We start from the raw sequence: 17,480 nt of genomic DNA on the forward strand, positions 1-17,480 counted from the left end.
TTCAGAGATGGTGGATTCGTACAGTGAGTAACTGAAAAGAATGCATATAACCTTTTATTATTAAATAATGAACAGAAGACTATACAGGTGGGTGTCCTCAATGAAAAATGCCACACTACCATGGTTCCAAAGCCTACCCTCCCTAACCCAGATAACAATGGTACAGAGGCCACAATATTGTGCAAACCAACCCCACCACCATACCTGCCCCAAAGAATTAATAAGGTTAACTGTATACTTCGACCCTAACCCTGCACTTCAACCCCTCTCAGTTTTTTTTTTTTTTTTTTTTGGGTAGACCCTCTCAGTTACTAATGCACAACAAAATAAGTAGGGACATAAAAGTCCCCAGTTATGAGATCCATCTGTACAACTCATAAAATCTGTTATCTACCTTCCTAACAATGTAAAGAATCAGTTGCGCATTCATCTCTTATATGTCCGAAATCAGTTCATTCGGTCTAGTGTAGGAAGCACCAGCAGCTGATCAACCCAATACAGAGCTCTAGCCTCATCCTCGAAGCTGTAGCCTGAGCAGAATCTCATCCTAAAGCTCCAGTTCTCCCTAGTTGATCACCCAGCATTTTGGGCGCTTCCCTTTTCCAGCCTCTCCCAAGGCCCTCATCGATCACCACAGCATCGAGCCCCCTTCCCCTCTTCCAGCTTTTGCCACAAACAGAGCATCTCCCTTGGGCCTTGGTAGTGAGCAACGACATAACCATGATTGCACCCGGTATTATAAATCCTCTCCTCTTTCTCATATCTAACATCCAACCCCTCCTTCTTCATCTCTGCAATCCAGATGCCCATTGCCACATCCTCCAGCTTGAACATCTGCTCATAAAATGTGACGTTTTCAGACTCAGGAGCAAAGTAATGGTATGTGTCTTTTTGGCTAGTTAAGGTAGGGTAATTTACATATAATGCATTGTGTATCCAACAAGGAAGGAAAATTCTTCATGCACAGACCAATCTGATATCTTCAAGATACAAGAAGGATTGTGGAACAATCCCATCTTGAAGCTAACACTTTAGGTGAATAAATAAAAAAAGAATTAAGTAAATTTGCCATACCTTCAACCGCCCTTTTTTATGCTTCTTGTTAATTGCCTTTGCTATGTCATGTGACACGACATAACCAGGACCATGAGCCCAGGGAGGATAAGTTTCTTCTGACCATTCCTTCATCAACCAAGATTAAAAGGGAGAGCAATGAAAACCAGAGGATAAAGCAATGCAGTACAAGCATGAGCTTTTTCAGTCCTAATGCAACCTAATGAAAAATTTTCTATGAAATACTAGAAATAAATCAACAGCTTTTGCTTGTTATTTATTTACTTATTAGATTTTTTTTTGGGAAGGGGTGTGGGCTCCCAAAGCCAAGAGGTTCCATTTTATTTATTTCACATAGTTAAAAGGGTGGACCTTGGTGCATTAGTAAAGTTGCTCTATTGTGACTAAATGGTCAAAGAAACAACCTACCTGAGGAAGCAGGAGTAAAAGTGCATAAATTTTGACCCTCCCTAGACCCCAGAGCGGTGGCAGCTTCACACACTGAGTATGACTATTAATAATACATAAAATGACATTTGAACATTCAAAGAAAGGTTTGACTGCTGGGAAAAAGGGGGAAAATCTTGTATACGTGCTACTACTCAGGCTTCATTTATAATTTAACTAATGATAAGGTCTACAAAGGATGCCACTTACTACTTTTCAGTAAATATTTTTGGAGAAAAATAACTTAACCATGAATCTCTCTCTCCTCTTCAGATTAAAAAGACATTTCTGCCCTTTATATTGAAGATTTCTGCCCTTTATATTGAAGAAAGACACACACACAAAGAGAGCTTGTACACGCTACATACCGAGACTAAAAATTAGGGATGCCAATAACCAGCCCAAACCCGCCTCGAGCCTGATCCAAGCCCGGACCGACTTTTTTAACCCAAAGGACAGGTTTGGGTTACGAAATGCTCTGATAGGGTCAGGTAGGGTCCAGGTTTAGCCCTCGGAACCAACCTAGTCCGGCCATACCCGACCCTTTGTTAATTAAGTCAAATTAGAATGATATATAAATTGAATTTGAATAATTATTTAACCAAGTATTTACTACCTACATCAATGGATTAGCTCAGTTGGCAACACTAAACACTTCATAACGAAGAGGTCAGAAGTTCAAATCTCCTTGGTGGCCACTAGCCCATGCATTTTTTCTTTTTGTTTTTAGGATTCAAAATCAAGGCCAGATCAGGGTTAAATTGGGCTAATCCGACCTTGTCAGGAAAAATCAGGGAACGTCAGGCTTAAAAGAACCCTGACAGGGTAGGGCTTGGGTTTGAGGTTCTCAAACCCTAGCAGGGGTGGATAAGATTTGGGTAGGGTTGGGCTTAGACTGAGCCGACCCAACCCAGCCCATTGACACCCCAACTAAAATCTACTCAATATATTTATTACTGCAGTCTCTCCAAAATTGGCTTCAGTTGAGTCATGGTAGAAAATATCGTCATTTGTTGGCTACAAAAGGGACAAACCTAGGCACGAGTGTCCTACCGCTTTGGGGCATGAGTGACCTACCATATGGGGTCTAGGGACGGTCATTAGGTCACAACCCTGTTCCAGCTTGTCAAAAAGGCAGTTTTCCAACTTGAACCCATGACCACTAGGTCATAATTTGTACAGCATATACTAGTGACCCTCAAATAGCAATTCTACCAAAAATAAAAAGATTTCTCAATTAGCAATATGACTTGTCAACTTGGCAGAGATTAGAGATTCAAAAAGCCTACTAATATTCATTCCAGTTTGAGCATGGTTGTTATGTAGTTGATTCATGCAAATCCAACAACATAAGTAATTTTCACTAATCCAACCCCCTACAATTTACGAGACTTGGTGGAGAAATTACCTCCAGGCTAATGTACCACTTGCTATCGGGATCCCGATGAGGCTGGGAGTCTGAGTTAATAAGACCATAAAGTAACCCACGGGTAATATTAATTCTATTTAAAGAAGTGAGCACCTCATCCACACGAACAAATGCATCATCATCTGTTTTCATAACATATTTTGCTGAAACAACCTGTGTCTGTTGAAGAAAATAGCAGAGCAATTGTTGGGAGAAGATGAATAAAGTGAATTCCAAAAAGATTGGACAAAGGAAGAGAGAAAAACCTACACCAAAGATACATATGGCTACGGTTTTCAATGTAATGAGGCTGTAGTAGTCAACAAAAGGCATTAGCTGAATATCCCCATATGTCCTTGCTTCGTTCCAGAGTTCCTCATTCACCATAAGGTTTTTGTGCTGCACCATGTTGCAGATTTTAAAACTTGATTCAACTTATGCAACGTCATCTTAAGTTAGAGCAACTGCTCTTTACAAATCAAAGGGAAATTTGAATGGAGCAGGATTCAACACTACCAGAAGCGCACAGCATAAAAGTACAAAACTGCACAAAGCCTAGTAATTTTTACAACGACAGTATTGCAGCACAATTCCCATCATCACAGACATTAAATAGAAACACTGTTTAAATGATGCTCACCAGACCAACAAAAAAGCGTACTGCAACAGCTCCTGACCCTACTGCAGTATACTGCATCCACGTTCTACGAACAGCCATCCTACGCTTGAAATTGTTAGCAGTAGAGAAGACACCAATAAAGAGATCCAATTTCTTTTTATGAGGAAGAGGAGCTGATTTGAGTGCATCTAAATCAATGACATGATCCAAATCTTCTGAAGTTGGTAAACCACTAGCTAGCACAGAAATTAACTTCAGGTCTCCAGAAATCCTTATTTGACTGACAAGCCATGGTTCCAGACTCTGAGAGAAAAATCGGAAAGGGGGAAGAAAAGAGAGGGGAACCAAGAAAACAGTTAAGTCCAAATAAATCAGCAGCCATACCCAAGATTTCAGAAGTAAACCGAGAAAGAAAGAACATTACTTCGCGATAAGCAAAGGACGTTATGTGCTTTCCATCAACTGTCATCTGGATGCCTTCTGCTCCCACCCTAATTGTGGCAACAAATGGATGCCCTTGCTGGAAAGGAAAATAAGTTTTTGGTTTAGATTCCTCTTGAGCTTTTGAACCATTGGAATGTCTGATAAATGTGAACCTCCGTTTATCATCTTTACCCACTAGAGAATTGCACAGGTCCAAATCATCCACTAAGAGTGAAATATCAGTTAGATATATTATAACAGGAGGGCATGAAGCAAAGCAATTATATGACAAATTGTAACAGGAAGGCAGAAAGCAAAACAATTACAATACAGATCACAGACAATAAGCTAAATTCCAAGATACTCTGAACTAGTAATACATCAAACGTGAACTAAACTTCAATAACATGTCCCACGTATTTAACTCTGTCATTCTATTTTCAGCAGGACCAGATTGCTTCAGAAACATTAATTTTCAGCCTATATTCTGCCATGCGGCAGACTCTAACTGTGTTAATACTTGACATGAGAGTAGACAAATTTGGAGCCTAAAAGTCCACAAGGGTTGCATGCCAGGAAGCTGCAAGCCATAGATCTGCATCACACTTCACTAAACTTAAGCAATAGGCAAATCCTACCAGCCCTAGAGAGTACACATTGAAATCAAATCACCAATTTAGGGACGTCAAAAATTGACAGCACCAGATCACTATGCAAGTGCACTTTGCTTCCCCCCCCCCCTTCCTTTTCTCTCTCTTTGATAGATAAATCACCATTCTAATTATGAGTACACTTCGCTCCTCTCATGTGTGAAGTCCAGACTCCAGGATCTTTGTTAGTAAAAGACCAAAAAAACAATGCGAGTAACAAAAAAATGCTATAAGAAAGGAGATCAACAAACAACACAGAATAACAGAACATACTTCATTTCGGGGTACATTGTGTATACCCAGAAATCTCCCGAGCTTCTTCCAACTGCTATGTCGCCGGACCTGAATCCATTGCCGTCGACATTCTCGAGTTCCTTGAGTACCACTTGCAAGCCTTGGTTCTTCTAACCTGATAATGGCTTCTCTTCCTGAGGTTGATGGCTCCGGTAGCTCTGCCCCCCTTTCTGCTTCTGGTCCTCCCTCTAACCCCTCTCCTTCTTCGCCCTCTCCTTCTCAACCGCTCCCCTGCAGCTCCCTCTTCTCCAATACCTCTCTGAATCCCACCACTACAGATTGCTCTCTATCTTTTATCCCTCCTCTGATTTCGGCCCCCCTCCCACTCGTTCGCTGCCCCTCTTCTGAAACCAGTCCTGGCTCCCTCCCTTGGATCGGCCAATTTCTTGGTCCTTGTCCCCCCTTAAATGTCATCAAAGCATCCCTCTCCAAGCAATGGGCTGCTCCTTCCTCTCTTGAAATTTTTTGCATAGACTCAGACACCTTTCTGTTTAAGCTCCCCTCTTCTTTTTACAAAGCCAAAGCCCTTGAAGGCTCTCCTTGGTTTGTTGGTAAGACCCCTATTTTCACCAGGTCTTGGGAGCCCTCATTGCCTTTTCGCCGGAATCTGTTTCACTCACTTCCCTTGTGGATCAATCTCCCCGGTCTCCCTCTTGAATTCTGGAGTCCTTAATGCCTCAGCCGTATTGATTCAGCTCTCGGTCGCCCTCTTCGCGCTGACCCAAAGACTATCAATCTGCAGAGGCTCTCTTATGCACGAATTTGTGTGGAGGTCTCTGCTGAAAAGCCCCTTCCCCCTTGCATCTCCATTGAGGATGATTTCGGTCTCCATTACGACCAAATCATTGTCTATGATTGGATCCCCATCAGTTGCTCCGTCTGTGCTTCTTTTGGACACGATGCCTCGATCTGCCCTAGTGGTTTGATCTTTCCTGCATCCTCTGGCCCTAAGACGACCCTTGAAGACCGTGTGGCCGCCATCCATCTGGGCTCGTCTCTCGCTCGGGTGCCGCCATCGATCGAAGAAATGAAGCCAGCTCCTGCAAGTGCTTCTTAATCCACTTGCCTTATCATCGATTCTTTGCAACAATGTTCGATTAACGTTGCAGCTGGTGCTTCCACCCCTCAACTACCGCCTGCTATCGCCCTTGAATCTGGAACTGTCTCTGCTATTGAAAACCCAATTATTGACTTCCTTGTTCCTACCCATATTTCGTCCAACTTGCCCTCTACTACCCTAACCCATTCTCCCATTTCGTTGGCTCCCAATAGCACCGCCGGAAACCCTCTTTTAGCTCCTTCTTCCTCGGCGCTGGTAACCTGCACCTACCGGAGGCGTCGCTCCAAGTTCCAGCTCTCCTAGCCATCGAATCCCTGCCACCTCACGGTCATCAATGCCATTGCCACCTCTACTGCTTCCACAGAAACCGATAGCCCATCTCCCATTCCCGTCGGGTCGTCGCAGTCATTGCCTGATCCTCTTTCTGCTCCTTTCCCTTTTCATGAAAACGCTGGTTTTGAGTTACCTGTTCACCCTTCCCAACCTCTGCTCCTTACCAATTCGATAAACGACCTTCTGGATGATACTCCTCTCGTTAGCCCTAATTCCTACCCCTTATCCCAAGACTTAAATTTGACCATTTTAGCCCCTAAACCTTCATTGTTGGGCCCTGGCATAGGGCCCAAGCCCGTCTTTCCTTCTTCTATCCAGAAGATGTTCTCCCTCTCCTCTCTGGATCCAGTGGCCCAAGGGCCTAATCAGCCTCTTCCTAGTTGTGCAATGACATTGCCCTTCTCGGAATTTTCAAGCCCACTCCCCGAAATTTGCTTGCACTTTTACTTCCCAGGCCTGTAGCTCGATCCCTACCGATTTCGATTCGGACCCTTCCATCTCTCCTCCGTTGCTTGTTCTTGACCGGGCTGAGTGTCGAAGGAGCAATCGCCCCGCTAAAGATCATAATCCGTTTGGTGATGATTTCTTGGTGGACCTCAAGTCCTCTAAGAAAAAGAAGAAAAAGAAGAAATCCGCAAAATAGTTGTTTTGGCCTTGTTTGGCCCTTTTCTTTGGCCATTCCTTGTTGTTTGATACTGTTTTTAGCCTTCTCTTTGTCTACGATATTGTACGTGCGTTGTTGTCTTTAATGAACTTATTTATTCATCCAAAAAAAAAAAAAAAAAACAACACAGAAAAAGACTCCCCACATCTTTTAATGTCAGATGAATCATGGGACATAGACAATAGTTTCATGCATGAATATGCATAATGAGAAATATGTAGTATGACATGTTACTGTATTGTGAGACAGAACTCCAGTACAAGAAGAAAATGTTGTAAAGCACAACCAAAAGCAGGATGGTTTTAACTTTTAACACACCTCAAATACAGCACTCACAAAAAAGAAAGGGAAAAAAGGATAAAGATATGAATCTTTCTATCTGCCTACTGTAGATGCAAGTTCAAAAATCTCTGGCTATAAGTATCAACTACAAATGGAAGTAAAGCTAGGATGCTTCTTATATCAGTTTAAAATTCAAACTTATCAGCAAAAATTTTCAACCCCCAACTCTCAGAGCCCAGGCAAAAGCATCAATCACATAAATTTTTTTTCCCTCATTTCACAAAAGATAAAATGAAGAAAGCAGATTAAAACAAAATAGTTTCTCTTACAAAATAAACAAAAAATAAATGATTTTCTCACTTAACTCTAGTGCACAATGGCTTAACATAAAAAAAGAAATTCAATTAAGAAAAGCAAGTTTGAATATCCAGATAGAGACGATTATGGAATAAGGGTAGACTTGTATATCCGCTGCATTTGACACATCCACAGCCAAATGCTGACATCTGTGGAAATTCTAATATTTGAGTGTTTGTTGTAGATACCTATTAGCAAAAGATTCAATTCAACAGAACTAAACCTTATCCCCAGGGCATAGGTTCAGCTGCTTGAATCATGTTCCTACTCAGCCTACACTACTGCAGTATGGTTGGATGTAAATTTTAACGAGTCTTGCCCTTACTATACACCTCTCCAAGGGGAGAGTCTTAGAGGAGAGGTGTTCTTTCCAACTCTAGATCTTCCTATCACACACCAAAACAACTTAAGAGTTCAAGAAGAGTTTTAGGGGGAGACTTCGGTCAGTGTACCTGAGGACTCTAATCCTCCCCCTTCGTTTTCTGAACCATGTGAAGAACCTAGACAGGGGGAGACCACTCCTGTGAGGCACATTGTTGAGGTCTGTCAAAACAAGATTGACCAGAATAAGGAGGTGCAGACTTATAAGAGGAAGAATTACAACCAGCCAAAGCAGGTGGAGAAAGGTGACACGTTATGTGAAACCCAGCCCTAACCTAACCCTGACCTTGACCCGGAAACCCAGTTGTTTTTAGGTCCGAAGACCCGGAGTAAAGGAAGAAGCCAACTATGGGCCATCTCAGTAGAAGACATGGTGTTTGACTCTGAACCCATGGATGTTGATGATGGTGTTCCATACTTGGAGGTTTGTGCAGATCTGGAAAGAAAGTTGCACCTGTCTGAAGATGAAATTAGTTGAAGGACTTGGAATATTATCTGACTTGGTTCGAAGGCATTTCTACACACTAGGTATGTCACTTGTTGTGTGTGCAAAAGCCAATGAGGTTTGGACTTGAGTTGGGCCTCCATTTCCCTATTTTGGCCTTGCTGACCTGATTGGTTGACTGGGCTAGTCGACCAACTGTGTGTTAAATCCAAAAAAAATCCAATTTTAGGGTTTTTCACTCTTTATTTAAACCTACTTCGAGTTTCTTAGTTACGGATGCCTCCTAAACACTTTGTGAACGTGGGAAGACCTTTCCAAAACTCTTTCCGGTGATTTCGAAGATTCCTCTGCAGATCTGAAGCCTCTCATCTCTGATATGTCAATTCAAGGTTAGTATCTCTTCTGAATTCTAAATTATTCTTTCTTCGATCTTGTTCTTGATTGAGATCAGGAAGAAGATGTTGCATTCTTGCAACCATCTATTCCATGATCTCATTCTATTCCTTAAGATCTATGATCATCATAGTGATCTTAACCCTAACCCGGAACTTTTCTTGAAACCCTGACCCTTGTTTGATCTTTTTAGAACCCTTGGGTAACCTCCATGTGAGGGTAACCACATGAGTTATATTTATGTTAATCTAAACTCTCTTTCAATGATTTTCTTGATAGCAATTATTTCCTTTTCATCTTGTAACCCTAACCTGTTCATGAGAGACATAAGGTTGAAACCCTAACTTCTTGGTTCAAATCAAGAACCCATCTCTTGACCTTGACTTGATGATTTTACGTTCCTATATACTTCTAATACATTCTAGGAAGTTCCCCTTCGAATTTCGGATCAATCCGACTTCAAACGAAGAAGTTATGACCAATCTAGTTTCTGCAATTCCGTCTTGACTCGGTTGGTCGACTGGGTCAGTAGACCAAGCACTCGACCAATGAAGGCAGTAGCTTCGTCTTTCGCTCAGTTTGATTCATTTGCTCTCTGATCTTTTAGGCATCTTTCCTAATGTTATATCTATGATTGTTAAGGGTTTATTTGCTAAGTTTGGAGTCTCTCTCTTTGATCTTTGGATTATCTTCGGTGATAATCAAGGTAAGGACAGTTTTTTTATAATAACATAAATCGTATACTCTCTGGTTTCTACTTTAAGAAACTTTGAGTTTATTTATTGTTCTTGTATTTTATACTTCTGATGTACTACTGTAAGTATAGTAGCACTTCACTTATGCTTTCCTTTTCATTATTCAAGCTTATATGAATTGCTTATTACTATATTGTTTAATGATTAGATCATACTTTTATATTCTCTTTTATATGATGAGTTGTTGATTGTGTATGTCATGACTGATCTGAGAATGTGTTTGATTAAGAATGGTTTGAGATTGAGAGGTGTCCTTTTGACACTTTTGTCCTTGGACATTACCGGAAATAGTATGGGATGTTTCCGGGGTTGCCCATTGACACTTTCCCGAATCATTGAGTGTCATACCTAGGACTATCTAGCAGTGTTTGGCTAGGATGTCCCATCATATCAGACCCGATTCGGAAGGGAATTGAGACCGAACGACCCGTGGCAGCAATGGGGATTCACGGGCGCCCAAGACCAGTAACCAATCCGTGAGAGGACGGGAATCACATTGTGGGGGCCATTTATTGGAGGGTTGCATATGGATAGACTTGGGCTCATGGGCGTTCAAGACCGGTAACCAACCCGTGAGAGGACATGAGAGCTTCCCGTTTACCATATGTGGATAACCAATAAGGCTGATGAGTCCGTAGTTAGGGACTATTAGGACTCTAGTGCGAAGGATACCGGAAAGGATCGTCAGGGACGAGGAATGGACGTATCTGGAACTGAGTTGATGTGACTGAGTAGATGACTTGCATTAGGCTAGGCTTTACCCTGACATGCGCCAGTACTTAGACCAATGGTGATGTGAGAGAGCGGTGACTTAACCCCCAACCATGGATTGTCCGGAAGGTGTTCCTACCCACTACCAACCGGAGCCGAGTGACTGAGACCTTCCCAAAGAAGTATGGTGCTATGACTTAAAGCATGTCTGCCAATAGAGACCAGCATACATAGAGTTTAGATGCATGCATACATTATCTGTTTCATACTGCATTGCATCTTGTTATGTTCTGATATATGTTATTTATATTGTTATGAGTTAACTTGCCTTACTGAGTTCAATCGAACTCACTCCTTTTTGTACAATCTTTTTGTTAGATTATTCTACAGTACCTGACTACTATGAAGGACAGTAAGATGAAGCGCAAACCGATGAAGCGTACTACACGCAAGGTGCTGGCAACAATGAAGATTACCCTGATGATCCCTCGAGCGATCACATTGCGTACTACGATTAGACCTAATGTAGAGATGGAACATCTATGTTGGATTGATGAAGTCAACTATTTTGAAGATGTCATCTATAGATTAGAAAATGCCTAGTTTACTTTGAACATTCTATTCTTGCTTTTCTTTAGAAACAGTTGTAATTCTTTTTAGACTTACGTACTACGTTCCGCTGTATTTGTGGAGTGAGTTTCCGCCTCACTCTACTTCTTTTTTATGTGATTACATCGGTATCAATTCCGCACTCTGATTATATTGATTATTCATTTCCTGATTTGAATCTTTTGTATATAATATTAAAACCTTGATTATTTCCTGTTTATGATTATGTTATTGTATATGTGGGAGGATGATTTTCTCGTACTTGATCTTTGAGGCTGTGGATCACACTCCCGGGTATGCCAGTTAGGGTACCAGCTGGGGGGATGTGACACGTTACCACTTCGGTCTCCTGCTCCAGAATCAGATTCTATTGTTTCCCTTAAGGTATCTTCTTCGATCTTCCTATTCACTGTGAGAAAAGGAGTCAGATCTTGTACTTAGCATCCCATAGCAAAATATGTCTCTTACGACTCTTTGTTCGACTTTTACCGTGCCTTTATATCCTCTCTATCATCTATATATGTTTCTAAAAGTTGGCGGGAAGCCTATGCTAATAAGAGATGGAAGACAACTATGGTAGAGGAAATGCAGGCAATGAAGAAAAATGATACTTGGGAGTTTGTTACACTTCCTCCAGGAAAAAAACCAGTGGGCTACAAATAAGTGTTTGTGATTAAACAAAACATGGATGGATCAGTCAACAAGTTTAAGGCAAGACTAGTTGCAAAGGGGTTTACGTAGACCTAAGGGATTAATTATCAGGAGACTTTTACCCCTGTTGCGAAACTGAACACTGTCAGAGTCCTATTGTCTGTAGCTGTGAACAAAAACTAGAATCTGCACCAACTAGACGTAAAGAATGCCTTCTTACATGGGGAGTTAGAAGAAGAAGTCTATATGGAAATCCCACATGATTTTCTCTGATGACAATACTACAGGGAAAGTTTGTCGGTTGAAGAGGTCAATTTATGGGTTAAAACAGTCTCCTAAATGCTCTTTTGGACGCCTCCTGAAAGCAATGACTTATATTGGGTACAAGCAAAGCAATGTTGATCATACACTATTTGTCAAGAAGTCAGTTACTAACATCACACTTGTCAGTTACTAACATCATGTAAATCTCTTGTTACCCAAGTATGGGTATTAATGTACTTTTCACTTAATTATAAATAGAGGGCTTGAGATCACATTGATCACTAAGCCATTCTACCACAATCGACTTTCTCAACAAGTATCTTCTTTTAAGTTTTAACTAACAAGAATTCACGGATTTCTCAGCAACTGAACCTGATTAATCACTGGAGAAAATAGTTATTAACATTATGTTGAAAAAGTTATAAGAAATTAACAAGAATGAGGGGGGGGGGGGGGGGAAAGAAAAAGAAGAAGAAGAAGAAGAAGAAGGAAAGAAAGAAAAAAACACTAACGCACTATCCCAATAAAAAAGGGAGAAATTTTAGTACACACACCAAGGTTTGAGAGACTAGTACTACGCAACCCAAATGGAGGCTGTCAGCTAGTTTTGGGTCCGCTAAACTGAAAACCAGATAAATTTATAAGGCTGAAAGGGAAAGAATCCCCTACTTTATTGGTGGACTAGAATGAAGATGAAGATCAAGAAAGAAAAAAAAATATGTGGTTAAGCAAATCAGAAATAGTAGAACATAACAATGTATTGCTAAAACAAAAACAAAGTGCATGTAGAGGAGCATATACCTTTCTTACTAGTCTTAGGAACAGGAGAAGGACAACGCTCTTCATCACCCCAGTCATGAGCTACAGTCCATGTGTTCTGAACTATCACAGGATCTTCAGTTATCTTATCGCCTTGAAGGCGAACATTGTAATGCAATACCATGGGAGGCTCTGGCTCCCCTGGAAGTGGTGCCCCAGTTAAGTCAATCCGGAAATTTCCAAGAAGGCCATTGGGAGTCCCAATAATAGTGATAGAGGAACCCTGAATCAGGCCACAAGGTATCTCTAACTGATAACCACTATCACCAGCTTCTGTGGCATTCATTATATTCAGAAAATAAGGGCACTGTTTCTCTTTTGTCTTTGGATGTAAACTTCCATTCTTAGAACCAAGTACTTCCTCTTCAGAAGAAGCCATGAGGCTATCCCATGCTATTACAGCTTCTTTGACAGCATCCAGTGCATTAGGTAAACCTTCTGTGTAATTGATCAAGTGATCCAAATGGTTCCATGTCTGCAAACATCTTTGTTCTTCACTTGAGAAGTTTCTCCAGCGAAAGAGATTGGTAGCCAACCTAGCAGCAGAAACTACTTGAGAGGCATTCTCTGGATTTTGAACTGCAGGAGCAACCCCATGCATCCATTCAAGCGGATGAGATTTATTGGAGGAGAAAGGATTGGAAAGTAAACTTTCTCCAAGGGGATTTTTCATCACGCAATACCTAAGAAGGAGCAACCCAAATAAGGAGGCAATTAAAACACCTCCAGACCACTTCTTCATTTTTTCTCTTCCACTTACACCTCTGTACACGGTGCCAGAATCAAAATTTCCAACAAGCTAATCTAATATTAAAATGAATCATATGGTATTTCCTCAAATTCAAATCTTCCAGCCTCCAGAATATCCAATTTTCCAAAGCAGCAGGAACTTGAGAAGAAAACAAAAGGTCAGAAAACTAAGCTCCAGTTGCACATCAGCAGACAATTTGCAAACTGAGTGTCCAACCTCCTGATGTTCCAAACTATTGTGGTCTCCAATGCATCAGTCTTTGTTTGACCACTCAAACCACCTTGCAGGTGGACAACAAATAATTGAAACACTTCCAGTAGGCCTAAGATTTAGCATTCATGATCTGGTCTTGAAATAACAGATTTACCAAAGCATATCACCATGAAGCATAAAAAGAGAGGACTTCTTTTTGGAACCTGAGGAGCTATTTTGATCAGCCAGCACCAAAAAAATATAAGAATTGCACAGTAAAACCTGTAATAAGAACTTCCTGCAAATAAAGATAAAAATGTCACATGCAAAGGATATGACAGAAGAATCTCCATATAAAACGCTTCACCAACCATGAAGCATTGATGTAAAAAAATAGCTTTTTGTAGCATGAAAATATTCATAAGTATTGTTAAGAAGAAAGGACATCCAAAACTCAGCTACTAGAATTTAGCATGCAGCTTCTAAATGCTAGGAAATAACCAAATTCATTGTAATTGATCGAGACAGAGAAACTAAAGAGAAGTTTCAAAGCAAGAGAAAGTATCCAGGTAAGAAGAAATTCTCAATCAATGAACAGGAAACACAAATTTTAAATTCAGAAAATTATATGCGAATTCCAAAACATCAAATGTAAAGGGTTTTCTTGCCCAAATAGCAATAACAGAAACTTTATTTATAAGCAATGACTGAGGGTGTAGTACACAGAGCTAAACTCAATCCCTTAACCCTTATTCTCCCCCTATACAATTTAGTGGTTCCATGTTAATGGAAAAGTTGACTGGCCTGTTGTATACATTACCAACATGCAGAAGTCCACTGTGAATTTGGCTTCCCTGTTGCTTGCTTGCACCCAGGTCACAAGTTAGAGGCACAACTTACTAATTTAGAAATTGGAGCTCAAATTCAAGTCAGACCACAACCAAAATCAGTACCTATTCTTCTTGTTTTATTAGGAAGGAAGGCAGACACAATGCAATGAAAGAACCTTATTGATGAGTAACCCAGTTTTCCTCTCCATTTTTCTTTCTTTTTTTTTTCTTTCCCCCCTTCCCCTTTTGTTTTATTTTTTGGTTTAGCAATCTAGATTCTACAGATTAGTTTCCACCTCCATGAATTTTTTTTAGCACCGTTTCATCGTTTTACACTTGAAATATTAGTCAAAACTAGGGTTTGGGCCGACAGCCATATCATACAGTTGTTGCATTGAGTATTTGTGCCTAGCCAAGATGATGTCATGGTACAAATATGAGTACATGTGTGTATTATGATCTATTTATGTCAAATCTAGCATGCATTAATATTGTACCTGATAGGATCTTGTCATCACATTATGTGATCGCACTCTTTATCTCACTAATGACCTAGGTTCAAGAGAGCTGAAGCCAGTGTTCTGGGAATGTGCAAGCATTTTGTGAGTAAAAGAGTCATCCAACATGGTCTCCCCTGCAATAACGGGAAACATCAAATATATAACTTTTTGTGCATGGTCGAATCAGAATCCGGATCAAACGCTGTTTTGAAATTGGTTTGCAAAGAGTATTTTCAGTTTATGACATTATATTTTTATATGTTTTGAATGATTAATTGCTTTTCATGGTTCTAATCATGTGGACTTATATTTAATCAAGTACATGAACTATGGATCGGGGTTAGGCAGTGTTAATTATATATGCTCTATCTTCCATAGTGTTATGTTGATTACTGGAGGGCTGTTACATATTAGAGTGTCATTATGTAGGGGTAATTTGGGAATTTGGAAACATTATTGATTTTTTAATTGATGAATAATGCTGTAATTAATGTTAATATCCATAATCAATACTTAATAACCTTCCTTTGAGATTCTACTTCTTTGCTAATTAAAAATGCAACAGGAATTTAACAAAGCAAAACCAAAAAAGAGGGAAGCTCTCACTAACCCTAAACCAGAAGAGATTTAATTTACAAAACTAAAAAGTTAAGATCTCAACGCATAAACTCCACCTCATCTGACTCTTGAACAAGATAGCTAAGCTTCACTTGATCCAAGTCCCAAAATTTCGCAGTCTTACAGAAACAATAAGAATCTCCCGTTGCAGAAACAAACAATCAGGGAGGAAAAAAGAGCGGCAAAGTAACTTTGTATCCTCAATCAATAAAATAAACCAGGCAACAGAACATGGAGCACTAAGTTACAGAATCCAAAAAAGCATCGAAATTCTTTTTTCTAACTACCAAGTACTTAACTCCGTCTCATTAAGAGCAATGAAAAGCCACACCCTCAAAATCAAGTAAGAAACCATCCATACATAATGTCCACTAACTGATCGTACGCACACACGCACACAATGAAAACAGAGTAAAGAAAGAAAACCTTAAAAATGTCTAAAGCAACACATAAAGAAAGAAGAAACTCAGAGAAAACAAACAACAGCAAGCAGAACACAAAGATGTAATGAATTTGAACTAGAGAACAAGGAAAGAGAAGACATTAAAGGATCAAAAATGCAGGAAATAGTTTTGAAATGTACCTTGTTATCTCTTGAGCATAACGAGAGAGAGAGAAGAGAATGAGTTTGAAACAGTTGGGGAGAAATGAGTAGTCTGGTTCTTTTTCTAACTCTTTTGTTTTTTGAATCAACTTCGACTCTACGCAAGGCGGTGGGACGGGAGAAAAATCTGTTTGGTGTCTTTTCTGGTAGTACTTCTCTTTTTCTTTTTTCTTTCTCTTTCTCAGTTTTTCGCACGGGAAAGAGAAAGTCAATAAAACCGTGCTTCCGTGATCCTATTATTTACGAAGACTGCCATTCAGTAAGTATCTGATTAATTTAACCATTAATTAATTATTATTTTTACTCAAAAAAATTTTAAAATTTATTTCTGCAATATTTTTTTCTTTAAATAGAATTAAAATATTGTTGGCTTTAGTATTTAAAGTATTCTAGCATTCGGCAGGCCACATAGGTCAACGAAAGAAAAAGGTCAAACTAGTTTTGATTCACCATTTCAAAGACGTTACTCGTGACGGCCCGTAGTTAAAAAGTTATTCATAGGGGCAAAATCGGGATTTCACATCCAAAGGGCAAATATAATGATTACAAAATTTTAATAATTACCCATGCAGGTTAATAAAATGGTAAAATACAGTAAGATTAATAGAGTGGTATTATATTTGTCAAAGAAAAGATGCGAACTCCCCTGGGATGTAATCGACACCCGGATGAACCGACACCAAAATAAATGATAAATTTATTAAGAATGAGGCAAGGTGTGTGCAACTTGCCTCGTTCTCAATTTATAATGAAAAAAATCATATATTAATTAATAATAAGAGAAGAAAGTCAAAACAGATGATCTTTACCAGCCACATAAAACAAGAGGGAGATGGGAATCTACGAAAAAAATTTTAAAAAATCTAATGGACAGAAAGAATTTTGAAAAAAATTGAGGGGGACCATGGCGCTTTGCCCATGATTAGTGAAGTAACCCTAATAGATAAATGTGATCAATTTTCAAATAGTGTCTTCTTGATTTGCACAAATGCAATCAAAGTTTAGAGTCCTCCAGGGTTTAGCTCGTTTAACAATAAGATCTTAAAGGTCAAGAGTATAAATCTTCTTAGACGAGATTTATAAATGAAAAAATAAAACTATTCTAATACAAAACAATGAAAGAGACTGGAAAGGGCGATGTTGTTGTGATTCCATTGGTGGGTTTTGGGTGTATCATCAAAGACAATAGTGCTGTCTCTCTACTTCATGCTGTTTCAACTCCATTAGAAGGTGAGGCTTTGGCTATCAGAGAAAGGCTACTCCTGCTGGTTGTGGCTGCTGCATGTAGGCGTGGATCTGCTACAAGTAGAATTAATGTAATTTTTTGGCCTTAATCAATATGCTGTCAGCTCAAAATTCACTTCTTT

General features: G+C 39.8%; 1 protein-coding gene across 3 annotated transcripts; it reads right to left on the minus strand.

Moving 5' to 3' along the window:
* Positions 1-101: 101 nt before the first annotated feature.
* LOC149020288 (beta-1,3-galactosyltransferase GALT1-like) lies at positions 102-16,278 on the minus strand. Of its 3 annotated transcripts, XM_089148398.1 has the most exons (9): positions 16,093-16,278; positions 14,889-15,025; positions 12,601-13,859; positions 3,952-4,175; positions 3,549-3,830; positions 3,179-3,307; positions 2,909-3,088; positions 1,075-1,182; positions 102-834 (listed from the first exon to the last, which is right to left on the minus strand). In XM_089148398.1, exons 3-9 carry the CDS (start codon positions 13,358-13,360, stop codon positions 622-624), a joined length of 1,896 nt encoding a protein of 631 aa, XP_089004524.1. In that variant the 5' UTR covers positions 13,361-13,859; positions 14,889-15,025; positions 16,093-16,278; the 3' UTR covers positions 102-621. The 3 variants fall into 3 exon arrangements, with proteins under 3 accessions (XP_089004524.1, XP_089004522.1, XP_089004523.1); XM_089148396.1 differs by having other exon boundaries at positions 2,909-3,307; XM_089148397.1 differs by lacking the exon at positions 14,889-15,025 and having other exon boundaries at positions 2,909-3,307.
* Between the last annotated feature and the right edge of the window lie 1,202 nt (positions 16,279-17,480).

Source organism: Hakea prostrata, chromosome 3 (genome assembly GCF_041222555.1).
Source record: "Hakea prostrata isolate BN-2017 chromosome 3, UWA_Hpros_2, whole genome shotgun sequence".
NCBI classification, from domain to species: Eukaryota; Viridiplantae; Streptophyta; class Magnoliopsida; order Proteales; family Proteaceae; genus Hakea; species Hakea prostrata.

What these genes read in the sequence shown, in the direction of transcription:
- LOC149020288 (XM_089148397.1), bottom strand. Translation starts at nt 13,360, where the DNA reads ATGAAGAAGTGGTCTGGAGGTGTTTTAATTGCCTCCTTATTTGGGTTG. An exon ending in TCCTAAGACTAGTAAGAAAG is followed by an intron (nt 4,176 to 12,600) that starts GTATATGCTCCT and finishes TTTCACTCTTAG; the next exon opens with TGGATGATTTGGACCTGTGC. An exon ending in TACGCTTTTTTGTTGGTCTG is followed by an intron (nt 3,308 to 3,548) that starts GTGAGCATCATT and finishes AACATGGTGCAG; the next exon opens with CACAAAAACCTTATGGTGAA.